Source organism: Aedes albopictus, chromosome 3 (assembly GCF_035046485.1).
Source record: "Aedes albopictus strain Foshan chromosome 3, AalbF5, whole genome shotgun sequence".
In the NCBI taxonomy this organism is placed as follows: Eukaryota; Metazoa; Arthropoda; class Insecta; order Diptera; family Culicidae; genus Aedes; species Aedes albopictus.
In genome coordinates, this window is record NC_085138.1 from 174,187,781 (window position 1) to 174,205,437 (window position 17,657).

A 17,657-nucleotide genomic window follows, 5' to 3' on the forward strand; every position below is an offset into this window, starting at 1 on the left:
TTTTTTTGCTAGTTTTCTAGCTGCACTCTGAATAGAGTTGAAACCTCTACACTAGACCCGAAGATCGAAAAGAGTACGTAATCTTTCAGAAGCAGTTTGCCAGCCGTACGCGGAAAATGATATCCATTAAGGCATTGTTGCAACTGACTCAGAAAGTTACGGTAGAAGATTGGAAAGTTTTCAATTGGTCAGTCAGTCAGGATTTGCCTATGGTAGTGTTATGATCACACGGTTTGTAGATGGTATGGTATGGTTCAATATGTTTTACTTCTCGTTAAATCAGTTGTCGTATGTTCGTTTTTTTCATCGAATCAATCGAACCCTGTATGTTAAAATATAGTTAACCTGTGTTGTTTTCTTGATTTCGCTAATCGTTTTCTACTTCCCTGTTTTCATCTCTTGTGTCCTTAAATTGTCATCGGTCCAAAACCCACAGAAACATGTAACTGAACTTCTGATATTTTTCTGTTGTCGTCATAATACCATCTATGAGATAAACAAAAATACGCGAAGTTGGACAGTTGATTGCAATAAAATTTTAAAATAATAAAGATTTCATGTCAACTTTCATTCCGCTACAAATACTATGAAAAATATTCAAATTCGTTCAATTGTCTTATCGGTCCTACCTAGATAAACCATGTCATTTTCTCAAGCGTAGCCTAGAAATGTCAACCTAGTCATACACAAGTAATGTTGTTCAGTTAATAAAAAGCAGTCAGTTTTTGTCCAGAATGTTACGTCGAACGCATTGACGTCAACATTGCGTTTAAGTGTTCGCACGTTAGCTTCGAATCTATCAGCACAATTAAGTGCTGCAAATCTCCTTCTCACTATTGATTCTTCGGTCGATTTTTATTGCTTTATTAAAAGAAAATATGACCAACACAGTAAAACCGCTCAGCACTAAAATGTGTAAGCCCTACTCATAAGTGCATAATTTCCAGACCACACAAAAATGTGTCACAGTTACACATTCTCAAAAAACAGCTCGTACACTCGTCTAGATGCGAAATGTCATTTTTTTTTTGTTTTTCAAGGTCACTAGTAAACCTAGCTAGATTGCTGTACGAAAATTTTTGCGAATTTTACGATTTTGCGGACACATGAGCTGATTTTGTGAATGTGCAAGGGTTACACATTTTTTGTGTAGTCTGGAAATTATGCACTTTTGTGCTGAGCGGCGTTAGCGTGAACTAACATTGCAAAAATTTGAAAAAGCGACTATGACATTAATAAATTACTAATCAAAATCAACCGAGAAACGTGGGAAATAGAGCCCAAACAACATTTTGAAGTCAGCTGGCTATAGGTTCCAAAACCTGTCACAAATCCTATAATAGTTTCATAAGGATTTGTAACGATCATCAAAACCTTCTCAAATCCAACCGCCTTGGAACTATTGTTTGGGAATAGACTCTACTGAGCCCCGGCGGTTCCTCCGTGTTTACCGAGCATGTCTGATGCATATGATCAGCTATACTCCATCTGCAGCAGCTGGTTCGTGATGAACCGTTGGAGGCGCATTAAAGTGTTAAAAAGGTGATACCGTGATTTCGAGTGAAATTGATCAGTGGGGTGAAATTGATCGACGTGAGGGCAATTTTTATTTGTTAAAAATAAAGCTTTGAACTCAAAACAATTTGTATAAAATGACCATCATCTGGCTCAAGGGTTACTGAATGATGAGTTTACATGTTTTACAGATAATTAGTCACATATTTCTGTATAAAATTTAATATTTTCCGAAACTGCGTGTTTGGCGATTTTCAAAGACACTTTCTAACTTTTGTTACTGTAGCTGTAACGCACATGTAATGAATATTCGAATGAATGTTTATAGCTGGCAAGTGTTTGCTAAACCCGATTTCGTCATCAAAAGTTTTATAAATATTGCTATTTATGCATAAAATTTTACTTTTTCTTAAGTATGTAATGACTTCTCTACTACGGAAATTGCATACTTTTAGGCTTTTTCGTTAGATTTATTAAACTTTAAATTTAAATAAATAAGAATTTACTAAACTTGTATAAGTTTTACAAAGCTTTTCGCATTCTGGGGTGAATAATTCAGATGGAAAATTTATTTCCAGCACTTACAAAGACATTCCATTGACTGATCAATTTCACCCCGAAACTAAAATTTCTGATTTTTTATTTTAAATGATATTTATTGCAATAAAATGATTTGCAGTAAAAATTTCAACCTGGTTTACTGATGAAAACCGTGGTCGTACTTGTTTTAAAGCATTTAGTGTGACCACATCAATAACTATTCAAAAATTAGAAGCCAAAAACTGTGAAAAGTGATCAATTTCACCCGAAATCACGGTATGTTTCACTAAAGAACACTACATTACAATAATCAAAATGAAACTCCTTCACTTTAATACCGTCAGCCACTGCGAACTTGGCCAGGGTATCGATTCCTTGGAGGATTATGTGAAAGAATCCCAAAAAATTCCTCAATGAATTAAAGAAAGAATTGCTGAAGAAATGTCTGAAAACTGTTTTTTCTGAAACCCATGGTGAAATTTCTTTGTGAATATATTAATAGGTATTTTGTAAATTTTCTAGAGAAATCTATTACCATAGTTTGATGGAGGAATTACTGAAAAAAATATTCGGAGCAATTCGTGAACGTATTTTTAAAGGAATCCCTAAAGAATGTATTACATGTAATCCGTAACAAATGTCTGGAGAAACTCTGAGACTAATGTTAATATACCTAGACAAATCACATGAGAAATTTCCAAAGGAATTTAATTAAAACTTCATAGGAATTGTGTCTGAACAAATTTCTGAATTTCTTTAACAATCCGAGTGAAGGTACCTTTACCCTTAGAAAGAATTTCTTTTGAAATACTCCGAGGAGATCATGAAAGAATCTTTTCATGAATTTCTGAATAAATCTCTGGAAGAATATATTTGCTGGGATCACCAAACAAAATCATGAAAGAACATCTGGAGAATTCCCTTGAGACATTAAATAAAGAAATTTATTGAGGAAGTCCTGAAAGATTTCGCGAAGCAATCGATGGAGGATTTCCCAAAATAACCTCGAGATTTCTTTGAAAATGGACATTCTAGCGTTATTTCTGAATGGGAAACATATGAATTACATAAAAGGATGGGGTTCACAAAAGTGTGATGATCCGTAAACAAATTTCAGTGGAGGTACATTACATAAAGTGTACCAAGGGAGGGGTGGGGGAGTTTGAAAATGGACATCTTTTGAGTGACGTAGTTTATGAAACATCTTAGGAATCAATGGAACAATTTTAGGAGGTTCTCCATAGTTTTTTTTTTTGAAAATTTTTGGAGGAACTTAAGGCATTCCAAATAAATAATTCTGAAGTAACATCCTGATTTTTTTTTAAATAATCCTGGAGAAACTTCTAACAGAATTCTGAACTCTTGATTTTGTTAAAATAAAACACTGTTTGAATGTTTTTGGAATCCGTGGATGATTTTCTGAAACAATACCCGGAGACATTTATGAAATAATCCATGAAGAAATTTCTTAAGCATGAAAGGTTTTCAAGAAGAATTCTGTGTGAAATTTCTGGAGGTCTCCTCTATTTCTGGAGGAATTTGAGAAAAAAATTTCATTGAATATATTCCTCCAAGAATGTCATTTTGAAAGTTTGCCATATGTCAAATCATCCAATAAGATATGCCGAGATAAAGTAAGAGAAGGTGTCTGTAGACTTCATAAAAATGCAGCCAAGAATGTTGTAGATAATTCGTTATGGTTTACAAAAAAACTCGCTTAATACTTGAAGAGAATCTTCAGACTATTGCAGTAAGAAATCATAAAAAATATAGCAAAAGATTCACAAACCGAACTCCAAACTACGTCTTATATGCACAAGAAAAAAGTACAAACTGTTTAAAATTTGCCACTTTAATTGCTATCAGCTTTAAACAGGTGGTTCGTAAAGTACTGGCGAAAAAAAAAGTTGCTTGTGAAAAAAAATCATCGGCGACGGCGGCGTGTCGCGGCAGCGCACACGTCTATTCTGATAGAATTGCCTATGAAAACAACATTTTCTTATCAAGTCAGAAAAAAAAGTTTTCATTATGAATTAATAAATATCTTCGCATGTTTCTTGAAACTACCGAAAAAATAACCGCGTGCGCACCGATTTCCGCCTATTCTGGGAATCACAGGTTTGTATCTTTCATTTTCACGTGTTACAGTTTAGATTACAGTTAGAAAAAAAAACAAAGATACAAAATTAAAAATTGGTATAATTTGCACAAAATAGAATGAAAATTTAACATTTTTTGTGTAACACCGTGGCCCTCCACGACTGGCTTCACGGCCCTCCAGGGGGCCACGGACCACCGGTTGGGAACCCGTGATATATAGGGTACGTACTTGCCAAAGCGTCAACATGCCTAGGCTTTGTCCTTCGTCCTTCGTTGCTGCGGATGATTTCGCAGACATTTATTGTCTAAAGGCGTTATATTGTTTTCCAGTCCGTTCGAAACTCGAATGCGCAGTCATCATCTGGGCTCTTTAACAGTAAGTAATCTTTGTAATTATTTGGATTTGTAATTTATGTTGATGTGAAAATATGAGGAGGTTCAGCGCCCATTTGAGAGATCTAAATTGTTAGTTCAAATTAAATGGGCTTTTCCCTGTTCCGAATGAAATATTAAAAAAAGATAAAATATGTTTGCTTAAGCTAATTCTATACTTCATCACAGTGGTTATTTTTAATTGAGTTTTCAATATTAACAAAGTGATCCTTCAAAGATCTACTAAAATATCTAAAGATGGAGAGATCAACTCAACGTTTTATTTACTAATTAACCTATAGTTCAACATCCTTATCAGACATTACATTTTTTTATATGCATTTTTTTTATAAGGCACAACTCTAGCCGTAGTCAAGCATACTCTAGCCCCAATCGAATTTTTTCCACAACATACTTGTTGCGGGAACAAAGAGGGGGGCTCATCTCCGTTTCTATTTAGCAGATCGCAATCTCCTTAATTTGGGTGCGAGTCAGCTCAAAGCTGAAATAGTTCATATTTATTAGAAATTTAGAGTTAATATAAACATTTTACTTACAAATAACGGTTTAGAGCATGTTTGAAACTTGTCTAGTCATCTCCCTCGATATTCGTGGTTTTACATATCTGTGATATAGGTTATAGTTACATTTAGTTCACTTAGTATAGGAAAACTTACTGTGATAACTTACTGTATAAGATAAGTTAATTTCAATATTAATTCATTGTGTTTTATCGATTTTAGCAATAAGTTAGTAAAATATTCAACTAGAATTGTAAGTAGAACAGAAAATGTTTCGTTAACACAATTTGCACTATTCTGCTCGCTGAATACTAGTTAACATACTGACAGCTTCTCGTTTTCTTACTATTCTTGCTGCTTCTTCCTGACATCTGTCAAATTCAAACTTCTAATCATCCGCTATTGTTTTGACTGATAATGAAACCAACGATATACAGTGTTGGCAGCAACAATCTCCCCCCCCCCCTTATACACACCAATTGCCCGATATTGAACAATCTGAGTCACAATAACCCATCTCCTCTTATCATATTTTCTGACTTCTCATCTACATCTTTCGTTTGACTGTTATGACAGCACGGCGGGCAGTGTTGCCGGAGCTAGCTCTGGGCCCAAACGAATTTTGTTGGCATTCGAAAATGATACAGGAAAAGCGGTAGCGAATGTGCATCTTTGTGAGATCAGGTTATTATGAAGTTGCTTTTTGTAAAACTGAACCGTTGGCCAGTGTTACGGGGGGGAGTATGTTGCCGGCAACACTGCCCGCCGTGCTGTCATAACAGTCAAACGAAAGATGTAGATGAGAAGTCAGAAAATATGATAAGAGGAAATGGGTTATTGTGACTCAGATTGTTCAATATCGGGCAGTTGGTGTGTATAAGAGTGAGAAGAACACGCAACAATTGATGTTGCTAATTGAATTCAGTTACTCTTACGCTAAGTGCTGAAATAGTTATTAAAATGAATTCTTAGTCTAAATACTATCACAGTAGGTTATCACAATGAGTTCCTTATAAGTATAATACAACTAAATCTAAATTTAATCTAATATCGCAGATGTGTAACGAAGAGAAGCTACGGGACGAATGACAAGGCAGAATACGTGCGAATACCGATAAATGTAAGTCAAATAAGTAAATTTATAATCAGAGGTTTAATAAAGTGAAATCTTTCAGCTTAAAGCTGATCCGCACCGATATAATTGAGTTTGCGGGCTGCTCCACGGATATCGGAAATATTCCCCCATTTGCTCCCGTAACACTTTAAGATTTATCGACATAATGAATGTCAGCGGCAGGTCGATGGAATCCCGCGCGGCATATCATTTAGAGGGAGCCTGCGTCGATTCGCGCCCCGACTTGTTGGACGAGCAACAGGTTACAATCACCGCTTGTTCATCAAAAAGTGTTGAGTTAAACAGAAAGTCTATCCGGATTGCCCTCCTCCGACTACAGCTCCAAGAGGAAGAGCGCGCACTTCAGCAGCGCGAAAGAGATGCGGAGAGACGGGCTATGGAACAAGAGAAGAAGTATTTGCAGCAGAAATACGATTTGTTGCAGCTATCAATGCGACTAAACGCAGCCAAGCATCAGCTTACCGTTGAGAGAGCCCTCACGGTAAAGGCAGTTGTCCAACACGACGACAACGTAAGGTGTTTCCAGACACAACCAGATACGCCAATCGAGCCTGAACGAATAGATCAAGAACCCAAACTACCACAACTACATGGGAAGCAGCAGCTGAACACTAGCGCGTTTCCAATAGTAACTCCGACCAAACAATGTATCGATGATGGTAATCAATCAACTGATCGTAACATCGCCCCATGTCTATTCGCTGAAACTACATCAGCTGAGTCAACGGAGTCCAGCGAAGAGCATTGCCTCTCAATTTCTAGTACGAAAACATCCAGTGTGCCTGAAGTTATTTACTCACCATCGGACACTGAGACCAACCTGATCCGCACCGATATAATTGAGTTTGCGGGCTGCTCCACGGATATCGGAAATATTCCCCCATTTGCTCCCGTAACAATACTATTGTGGGATCGAATCCCACGTACTTACAAGATGTGAGTTCTTCTTTTGAATATAAAGTAAAGCGTGGGTCCTGAGATAAACTAGCTTCAGGTTTAAAATCTCATCGAAGAAGATAAAAAAGTACCCTTCTCTTAATTGTATATCGCATATTAATGCAGATTTTTTGGATTTCACAGTTTCAACTTTCTTCAGACTTAAGCTTTGTAGCTAACAAATACTTAAGAAAATCAGTGCAATTCTTGGAATTTTGAAAAATGCATTTAACAAGGCCGTACAGGGAGGGGTTTTAGGGGTTAAATCTTTACCATTACCGGTGTTCCATATACTAGGTACCCCTCCACCCTTTGCCTAAATTAGAGAAAAACCCTCCCTTGCCACCTTTTCTGTGCACGGGCCTGGCTTTTAAATATGACCCTAAAATGTAACAACTTCAAATGTCAGTAGGGATGACAACGTTGTGATGGATTGATAGAGTTGATGATAAAACGAAGCTTCAACACATTGTTTCGAAAACTTTTTCGGATGAACTGACTCTCTTGTCGACACCGAAAACATGTGCCATGCTCCATTGATTCCTGCTTTAATTTGCTACAATTTCTTCACTACAGGCTGTTAGCGAGAGTATGGTGGGTGAGATAAGCAGTGACTTTACGACGAGAAGCAGAAAATTAGGTGTACGAAAGGCAAAGGAAAGGTGGATCGAAAGTATAAAAACTCACAGTTATCAAAGTTCAACCGTCATTCAGTTGTGATCGGTTTTTCATCATACATCTCGGAAAGGCAAACATGCAGGTAAGGAACGTTTATACACATCTTTATCTGAAGATATTGATATAGCGTCGTTTGATATAATCATTACAGGCGTTCATTGTGTTATCCGTGGCTTTGGCCATTGTGAGTTGTACGGCAGTCGATGATTCCAATACAGTTGAGCGGGACCATTGGGACGAGAGGTTGGAAAATGAAGACGACAAATATGACCGCCATGAGCACCATAACAGCTACGGTGTGGACAATCAACATTATTATTTGAGCCATGACGAGCAACATGATAGCGAATTGAAAAAAGAAGTGAAGCACATCGTTACGAAAGCGGTCCCAGTTCCTTATCCAGTTGAAGTAGAGAAGCAAATCCCAGTGCACGTTAACGTCCCATATCCAGTTGAAACCGAGAAGAAGGTTCCAATTGTGGTCGAGAAGAAGTACCCCGTATACGTCGAGAAAAAAGTGCCAGTTCATGTGGATCGCCCAGTACCATATCAAGTGAAAGTTGAAGTTCCAGTTCACGAGAAGGAATACATTGAAGTCCCCAAACCATACGAAGTTCATGTCGAAAAGCCTTATCCAGTTTACATGAACTACCCTGTTTATATCGAAAAGCCGGTTCCATTTACAGTGCTCGTGAAAAAACACGAGAAAAAACCATTCTGGTGGTTCAGCTGAGTAGACGACATAACTGATTGTTTTAAATAAATAAGTATAAAACGAAAGTATTGATCTATGTGTAGTTAAAACTTTGTAGGTGAACCCTACATTTCAATGGGATTTGTGAAACTAATTTCGGTCCCAATACCTAAACCCCCACCTTATCAATGCTCCCAAAGTTGAACAAACTAATCTCACTTGGTAAATTGCTTTTGCGCTACCCTCCAATCCAGATTCTCTATTTTCACACGTTTTGGTTCCTGTCACATTCAATTCCGCTGCGAATTGAAACTCTAGGTATTGTCTGTCTCCTAAATTCAGAATTACCATGTTAACCTGTAAAAGAGTTGTCAGTTTCAAAAACCACCAGTGGCTTTGGTTTGTGATTACTTGCCTTGTCTCTATACTCTACGGTGCATTTAAATTTTCTAGTGGAATAAATATATTTGCCTGACTCAGGGCTTCCGGCAGCCGAGCCTTCAGTCGTGGTCTTCAAGAAGGGGGAGGAATACGAGAGTAAGCTAAAGGGTGGCTACCACATGGGCGCCTTGCATGCCGCCAGTTTATCCCCAGGAAAGTGCTACTATACGTTATATAGACCGTGCAAGTCCAGAATATGCGCTGCTGCAGCACGGTCGGTAAGAGCATATGGAGTCCGAATCGCTAGAAACAGATATGGACAGAAATAAAAAGAATTCAACCACTCATTTTGCCCTCACGAGCACAGGGGTATGTTTTATGTATGTATGAAATTTAAATAAGACTGACTTTTGCTGATGTCTGCGCTTCCATCGTATCGTCCATTCGGTTGGTCGTTCCACAATGTTTTGAGCTTGGCCTTTATGGAAATAGGACAAACCGTTCCCACACCAGCCCGAATTGCTCAAATGACAGGTTATTAAATGCGATTCAAGAAGCTTAAAGCTGATTGACGAAATGGAGAATAATTGTTAACCTAAGAAATGCACTGAACGATACGTTAATGCTTTAATTTTTTGTTCTCTGATAGGCCGTAAAATAAAAGATTACGGTTGGTACATAACTTCCAAATCCACACGAAATAACAAAATTATAACATGTTGTGCAATTTCCTTTATGTTATGGGTTTATGGTACAAAGATTGCAACAGAACTTGTACCGTTAGCAGTTTAAATCACATAAGCTCTAGCAAAATGTCTTCCAACCTGAAGAGCAAATAAAAATATGTTGCAGTTCTAATAAACAACTGAGCACAAAGTAACAAAGAACATTTAATACATTGCACTCCTGTACACTTTATGGGCTCCATTTTATTTTTGCTTATCAACCATGCAAAAGTTCAGCTCGGTCGGAGAAATTATATTTAGGCGAAACTGGAAACATTCCCTTACTTTTAATTTTTTGATTTTTTATTAAATAACAAAGGGTAATTCTCGCTGAGACCGGCCCACTATTTACACCTTGTCTTCAAAAATGTTTAAGGTGCCGATTTTCTGAAAGCCCTCGCTAAAAAAGTAAGAAAAATGCATTTGGTTACTCAAATTGATGGACCCCCCGTTAGTTAGAGCCACAACAATTTTTGCAGACCCCTCGATTTTGGTCAAATGGTGGTTGACTTAAACCGTTATAACTCGACTGTTTCTCCAAAAATCACCTCGAAACGAATTGTTGTTGAAAAGAGGAATGATAGAGCTACTATTTACAATAATAAAAAGTTGGGTCGGCCATATTCATTTTGGCCGCCATCTTGGATTTTTATACCAAAACATTTTTTTTACCATGAGGGCAATCACCGATTTTCAAAATTTTTGCATCAATTGAAAGCTGAGACATTTATACATAACATATCAAAAAATTAGAAATGTCTTTTTCTTCTTTCAAAAGTTATCTGCCGTTTTGTAAACCATACCACTGGGCCCGCTGCCGGCCGTTTACATAAATGTATCGATATTTCGCAGTGTTTACGAACACGAATTTAAATTCTGAACCCACTAATGGAAAGCTGAAGGTTTAAGCTTTTCAAAACACTAAAAAAGTTATGAAAGCAATGCCCGCATCATTGAGAAACAGTCAAAAACGGAAACGAACCTTCGATTTGGCCAAATTTTGCCGCACGCGCCTTTGTGTATACATGCAGGCGTAAACTCGGATACTGTTGCATGCCGTTACCGGTGCGCATGGAAATGTATGGAGAAAACGTGGCTTTATTTACAAAATTGCAGATAACTTTTGATAGGAAAAAAAGACATCTCTAATTTTTTGATATGTTATGTATAAATGCCTCAGCTTTCAATTGATGCAAAAATTTTGAAAATCGGTGGTTGCCCTCATGGTGAAAACAATGTTTTCATATAAAAATCCAAGATGGCGGCCAAAATCAATATGGCCGAACCAACTTTTTATTATTGTAAATAGTAGCTCTATCTTTTCTCTTTTCAACAACAATTCGTTTTGAGGTGGTTTTGGAGAAACTTTCGAGTTATAACGGTTTAAATGAGCCACCATTTGACCAAAATCGAGGGGTCTGCAAAAACTGTTGTGGCTCCAACTAACGGGGGGTCCATCAATTTGAGTAACCAAATGCATTTTCCTTACTTTTTTAGGGAGGGCTTTCAGAAAATCGGCATCTTAAACATTTTTGAAGACAAGGTGTAAATAGTGGGCCGGTCTCAGCGAGAATTACCCAAAGCAATATTTTCAAAATCGGTTTGCGTACGCAGTTAGAGGAAGGATTTTGGCACAAATTTCCTAAATGGAGGAGAACGTGCCTCTGGAGCCGACCTACTGATAGAGGAAGGATCAAGGTATCTCCTAATTTTTGTCAGGTGGAAAATGTTTTTCAATTTTAAGGAAACCGTTTTTGAGTAAATTTTCAAAAAATATGGTTTTTGAAAAATAAAAATTTAACACCTGAAAAAAATCCAGGAGATAGGTCGATCCCACAGTTAGAGGTGTATGAATACCGATTTTGAAAATATTGTTTCGTTATTTAATAAAAAATCGAAAACCAAAAAAAATAGAAAAACCGTCCAGTTTCGCCTTAAGCGCAAGCCGTTCATACCTACTGTTAACTATGGGGAGAATAACTTTTGCAAACAAACAAACAAACAACACAAAGAAAGGTCACCCCTTAAGCTTGTTTTTTAGCTTAGCTTAGACTGACTGTACATTAGGCTGCGGCTTATGTTTCAGAAGTTGTTGGAACCTGGAATTCGTAAGCTCCTCTGGATTCAAATGACATAAATAGAGAAACCTCTGAAATTGAGCCAAAAATATTGAGATTTAGAGGTGGCGCAATCGCCACAAAGTTCAATTTTCGAGTAATAAAAAGGTGTTTTCACTTCAAGTGCCATGACTTTCTCAATTTTCAACCGATCTTCAACCTTTTTTATGAATTTCTCACAATTAAATTTCAAATAAACTCGTAGAACATTAACTTTTTCCAAAGTAACGCGAAATATGAGTTTTTGAAGATCTAATTTATTTTTTCTTCTTTAAACAAAAAAATAATAATTTTAGAGTCCGATAGCTTTTCAACCGGTTGACCAATTTCAAATTTTTTAGCTTGTTTGTTTTCACGCATTTAGAGCATGATAATATATTGATTCAGAACACTCCAAAAACTGAAGTTTAAGGCTTCTATATGATTATTTAGAAAAAATCTTTCACTTTTAGCCCAAAACTAAGCATGAAAACAATTATTTTTTTTCCAAAATTCTAATATTTCCAAGAAAATACGTGTTTTGGTATTTATTTATTTTGAAACGATTTTTAAAGGTACAGTTTATTCACAGCATTCTTAGGCAACAAAAATATCTACAGAAGCAAGCTAAAAAATTTGAAATTGGTAAAACGGTTTAAGAGTTAAAGGACTCTAAAGCTTAACTTTTTTGTAAATGAAGAAAAAAATAAATTAGATCTTGAAAAACTCATATTTTGCGTGACTTTGGAAAAAAAAAAATGTACTACATACGAGTTTATTCGAAAATTAATTTGTGATAAATTCTTAAAAAAAAAATTTTGAAAAATTTTGAAAAAAAAGAAAGTTATGGCACATGAAGTTGAAACAACTTTTGACCCCGGGAGTCGATCGCGCCGGCCCAGAAGGAGCCGTGCCTAAGCCCCAAGCTGCTGGTCCAGCCAACGGCAGCTTCCGGGGTGGGCTCGAAAGGCCTCTTTTGACTCCCGGGTCCCAGGGCGTTTTTCGGATGGGGGAGTTTTCAGTGGGGTGGTCCTAAATAGTGAAAATGATTTACCTTGAACTTTTGTTTTATTGCACTTACATGTCGAATATCGAAGTGGTGTCGTGGATGGCGAGGCGTGGCCGGACGGGTCGCTAGTCTGGCTGGTTTATAATAGTGACTACTGCCGATGATGTGGGAGGGGATCGGATCTCCTGATTGGTTGGTGGACGTTTTTGATGATCATGGTGTGGTTAAGGCATGGCCGTTTGGTGATCGGACAAGCGGCCACAGAAGAGTTTGATTGCGCGATGGATGCGGTTGAAGTACGCCGACTCTCGGTGGAAATTTGATGACAGGCAATTCCTGGGCCACCCCGAAAGAGGGGGGGGGGGGTTGAATCCGTTTCGTTGCGGTAATCGAGATAGCGGTCGTAGTGGAACAAATGCGAGTTGAATACGGACCAGCACGCAGGTCTGACGAAACATCCGAGCCGAGTCGTCTGCCCACGGAGGGGGGGGGGGGGGGTCGTGAGGTTCCGCAATTCTGATAATCACTTGCGCTCAACGTCATCGAACTTGAACTTTTATAACAAAACTTTGGGAAAGTCTCACTTTTGTTTGTAGATTAATCTTACGTTGCGGCACATGTCCAGACTCCGCGTGAAGGTCTATACGTCCTTCGTATCGAATGCCATCTTCCTTACTGGTCTCGAATATTTTACTCCCACCAATTCGCTCCACTTTTTCCGCTCTTTTTCCCACCATCCCATTTCGGTTCTCATTTCCGCCCTCATCGGTGCTTACTTTACACGGGTGGGCGAGTTGGTCACCCACTTAACACACAGCTTTTGCTTTATATCGACACACTCAATCACAGTGCATTTAAATGGGACGTTAAACTAGCTTCACAAAAACTTTCCCTACAACCCCACACAATATACAAAGTAACCGTACGGTAACAAAGTGAAAACACCTTTTTATTACTCGAAAATTCAAATTTAAAGCAATTGTGCGACCTCTAAATCTCAATATTTTTGGCTCAAACTCAGTGGATTCTCTTTATGTGTCATTTGAATCCAAAAGAGTAGGCCGCAGCCTACTGTACATGTCAATGCAAAGTGGTCCACGAACCAGATTTACGAGAAAAGATGCATTCAGCTCCTTCAAATGTGTTTTTAGACAGATATGGTCCTCTTCAAAGTTTTACCTAATAATATGGCCCTCTACCCGATGTGCATGAAAATTAGCGTGGTCCATATTTTCAAAGAAAAAGGAAACCAAACTTTTTTATTTGCAAGAATAACTATGTACATTCTGCGGAAAAGTTGTAGATCCATCAATTTTGAGCAAGTTTGCTGAAGACACTTTTTATGTAGCTTTAAAATTGACCGATCTAGAGGTATTTTTCTGAATAAGCTTAGGGTGGTTCAAGAAAAAACGGTTTTCTGGCATTAACTTTTTCAGTTTCGATTTTTTATCAAAGTCGCCCAAGAAACACTTGTAGAGCATTTGAAACGCGTCGTTTCGGGCTCTTAGATGGTCGTTATCTCTTTTGGTTCAATAGTTACAGGTGTTTTTCTAAAAAAAATCATAGTTTTTTGAAAAGGTGATATGACAGGTTGGGGCAAACATAAAAAATATCTTTTGCCCGCATTTCAAAGAAGAAATATTGTTATAAAACATATAAGCTATTATTTTGTAACTCAAGAAAAATATAGTAGAAAAGTGGCTAAATTTTCTAGAAAATCGTCAATATTTTTTGAACGGAATGACGTAGCAACATTCTCAGTGCACAAAAATGTGCGTTTTTGGAAGCTCTAAATCTGGTTCTTTGACGATTTCGATGAGAAAATTGAAACAAAAAAGTTAGAGCGATAAAATGATTTGTTCTAGCGTCACCCTATGAAAACTATGGAGAAATGCTCAAAATTTGGGCAAAACAGTTTTTTTTTGCTTTATCAATTTCATTTTTATGTTTTCATCAAAGTCGTCAAAGAACCACTTTTATAACTTTCAAAAACGCACATTTTCGCAAACGCAAAGCGATATGTTGCTTGTGAAAATAGTTATTGAGCCTGAGCTTGATTGACCTCCCGTAGATGCTACTTCAGTATTGTCAGACCAGCTACACTCACGTGTCAGTAAAGGCACAGAAAAATTATTCTAGAAAAACAACAGCATGTTTTTGATTCATATTTTTAATTCATATTATAGACAAATGTTATACTTAACACCACAGCATATAGACTTATATGTATTTGATTCCATTAGCTGCTGCGCGCACTTTCTTGTTTACACCTTTCGTGAAGCTTTGCACAGTGAACTTGTCGATTTACTTCTAAGCAATATGTCACTGAGAACGAAATTATTGGGTCGTTGACACCTCTACACTGCTTTTTGAGGTCTTTCTTCACCATAGACCAGTCATAGACCAGTATGATTCAATTGGTCACAGCTGTGGACGGTTTGGTGGATAACAATCCTTCTGATCATAAGCAACGTTGTTTTGATGGTACCAAGTGATTGTATCTTAAACGTAATGGCATCTGGCCAAACAACAAACAAACCAGAACAACGTCACATGTTTATTTTTTTTGTTCAGAAAATGTAAGAGACGCTTTTGGCAGCATTCTTCCTAAAAAGTCTCAACGTATATGTTGTTACAAAAATCTGAAATTTTAGCTCTCACGAACATATTGCTTCCATACTCAATATCCTTCAGGGAATTTGGTTTTATATTTTCGTCTCAGACGTTCAGGATCTTCTTTATGGTAAGTTTGTTGTGTTAAAATCCTGTCCTGTGAGATATTTGAACTTTCTGAAGCAGTATGTTTCATCGTCCATTACAATTCAACGGAATTTTGGGAGAACTTGTTAATAAAGAATACAAATTTTCAAAGCTTTTGTGCAAAACAGATTTTCTGCGTGCTAACTCAGATGGTGCCATCCTGAATACGAAAGGTGATTTGGAGAACAATGTATTTTATTTTCGTTCGTCTATGTATCAGTCTTGAGCATAGAAAGATTCATCCCATTCCGTGGTAATTTGACTAAGAAACAGGATAAATACTTTGTCTGGATTTTGCTGTGAACGGCCTTTAGGTCGGCTCCAGAGGCACGTTCTCCTCCATTTGGGAAATTTGGGCCATGAAGACGAGCCTATTAATTATTTAACTGACGGAGAAGGGAAAGAAAAAGGATAGGACAGGGGAAAGGTAAGGGAATAGGGTCGCCATACACGCAAAAGCGTACCACAATGGATTCACATAGCGTCCTGAAAAGGACACTGTAATAACGCATAAGCGTACCACAATGGGTTCAAACAACGCGAAGGGCACTGTGATATCGCATAAAGCCACAGCGAGTCAAGAACAACAGAACGTCCTGAAGATTCAGGTTTCTGAAGTCAGTTTCACTTAATAAACGCAGTTGAGCAAAAACTGGACAGTTACATATCAAACAATACGAAGTTCCTTAATCGGATTCACAGCTATCACAGGCAAATGAATCAGCTTGCTGAATATTCGCCATGTGATAGCTGAGTTGGCAGTGGCTAGTCAATGCTTTGCTGCAATTCTGCTTTGACAGATTTGTTAGATACTTTGCCATCCCTAGAGATGGCTCAGTACAATACAATTTTGTTTGGCGACATGACTTCAAACTATTCCAGTATTGTTTGTGCTGAGTGGCAGCCCAGGTGTCAATCTGAAGCTTTACCCAACACTTGGATACCGGAATAGTTGGCTCAGGGCCAATGAAGTCATGTGATGCTCCAGTGCGAGCTAACTCAACAGCCAATTCATTTCCTGCGGTGGAAGAATGGCCACAAGGTGAAAAGCGTTTGCTGGATTCAGCTCCTCGATTTGAGTTCGACAAGCGATAACTATCTTCGTCCTGGAAGTGGCCGAAGCAAGTGCTTTAATAGCAGCCTGACTATCTGGAACAGAAATATATTATTTTGCCCATTTCGTGTTGTTGAAGTGCTGATTGCACTCCGCACATAAGAGCAAAGATGTCAGCCTGAAAGCGGTGCAGTGTCTACCAAGTGAATAAGACTGATGCAGCCTTAGCTCACGAGAATAAACACCAGCACCCACTCGACCTTCGAAAAGGGAGCCATCAGTGTAACATACGATGCCGTCTGAAATACTTCTCTCCAGATAACCAGAAAAAAAGGAAAGCTTGGAATCAAGAATGACTCCAACGTACTTTACCTGTTCAGTCACATTGCTTTCAGAATCAAAAAGACGTGAAGGTCGAATACCATTACGGTTTCGCTTTTCCGTGAAAAGAACAATAGATGTTTTACTCGGATTTACCGAAAGGCCATATTGGTGACACCAACCCTCAACTATCTGAAGAGCGTTTTGCATCAGGTCGAAAAGGGTGCTGATGCACATACCGACTAACAATATTAGGTAGTCGTTGGCAAAACCATAAGTAGGAAAACCGCTGTTATTGAGTTGCCTCAGTAGCGTATCTGCTACGAGATTCCACAAAAGGGGTGATAAGACTCCCTCTTGGGGGCATCCACAAACACTAAATTTCATAATCGCCGCTTGACGCAATGTCGAGAAGAGATGTCGGTTTTTGAGCATTTGGTGAATCCAATTGAAAATCATTGGAGATATACCATGACCCCATGCGGCTTCCAATATGGCATCGAAAGGCACGTCGTTATTCTAAAAATCTGTATTCGATAATCTAAGAATCCGTACCCAAAAACTGTAAAACATTCAACCTAAAACGTTGAAGAAATGTTTCAATAGAAAAAACTGCCCAGAGTTCATATTGATCAACTGAATGCACATTTTGGCCATCAGAAACGAAAAAATCCTTGGCAAAAATATGTTTGACAATCGATCCATAAATATTACTTCGAATATTCTAAATTCTATTGATTTTGTTCTAAGATTTGAGTGATCGCGCTGTTGTACTTTATACAACACGCTTAAAAAATCTCGCTTTTTGTACTCAGCATTA

The 17,657-nt window shown here is 37.9% G+C and overlaps 2 protein-coding genes across 2 annotated transcripts in view; one reads left to right on the forward strand and one right to left on the reverse strand.

Moving 5' to 3' along the window:
- The window catches only part of LOC115261300 (uncharacterized), a 137,438-nt gene that overhangs the window by 36,598 nt on the left and 83,183 nt on the right, over positions 1-17,657 (reverse strand). The gene's annotated exons all lie outside the window — the stretch shown is intronic.
- LOC109433435 (uncharacterized) lies at positions 7,655-8,577 on the forward strand. The gene is made up of 2 exons (XM_019709863.3): positions 7,655-7,879; positions 7,949-8,577. The coding sequence occupies exons 1-2, from the start codon at positions 7,874-7,876 to the stop codon at positions 8,528-8,530; spliced, it is 588 nt and encodes a 195-aa protein (XP_019565408.3). The 5' UTR covers positions 7,655-7,873; the 3' UTR covers positions 8,531-8,577.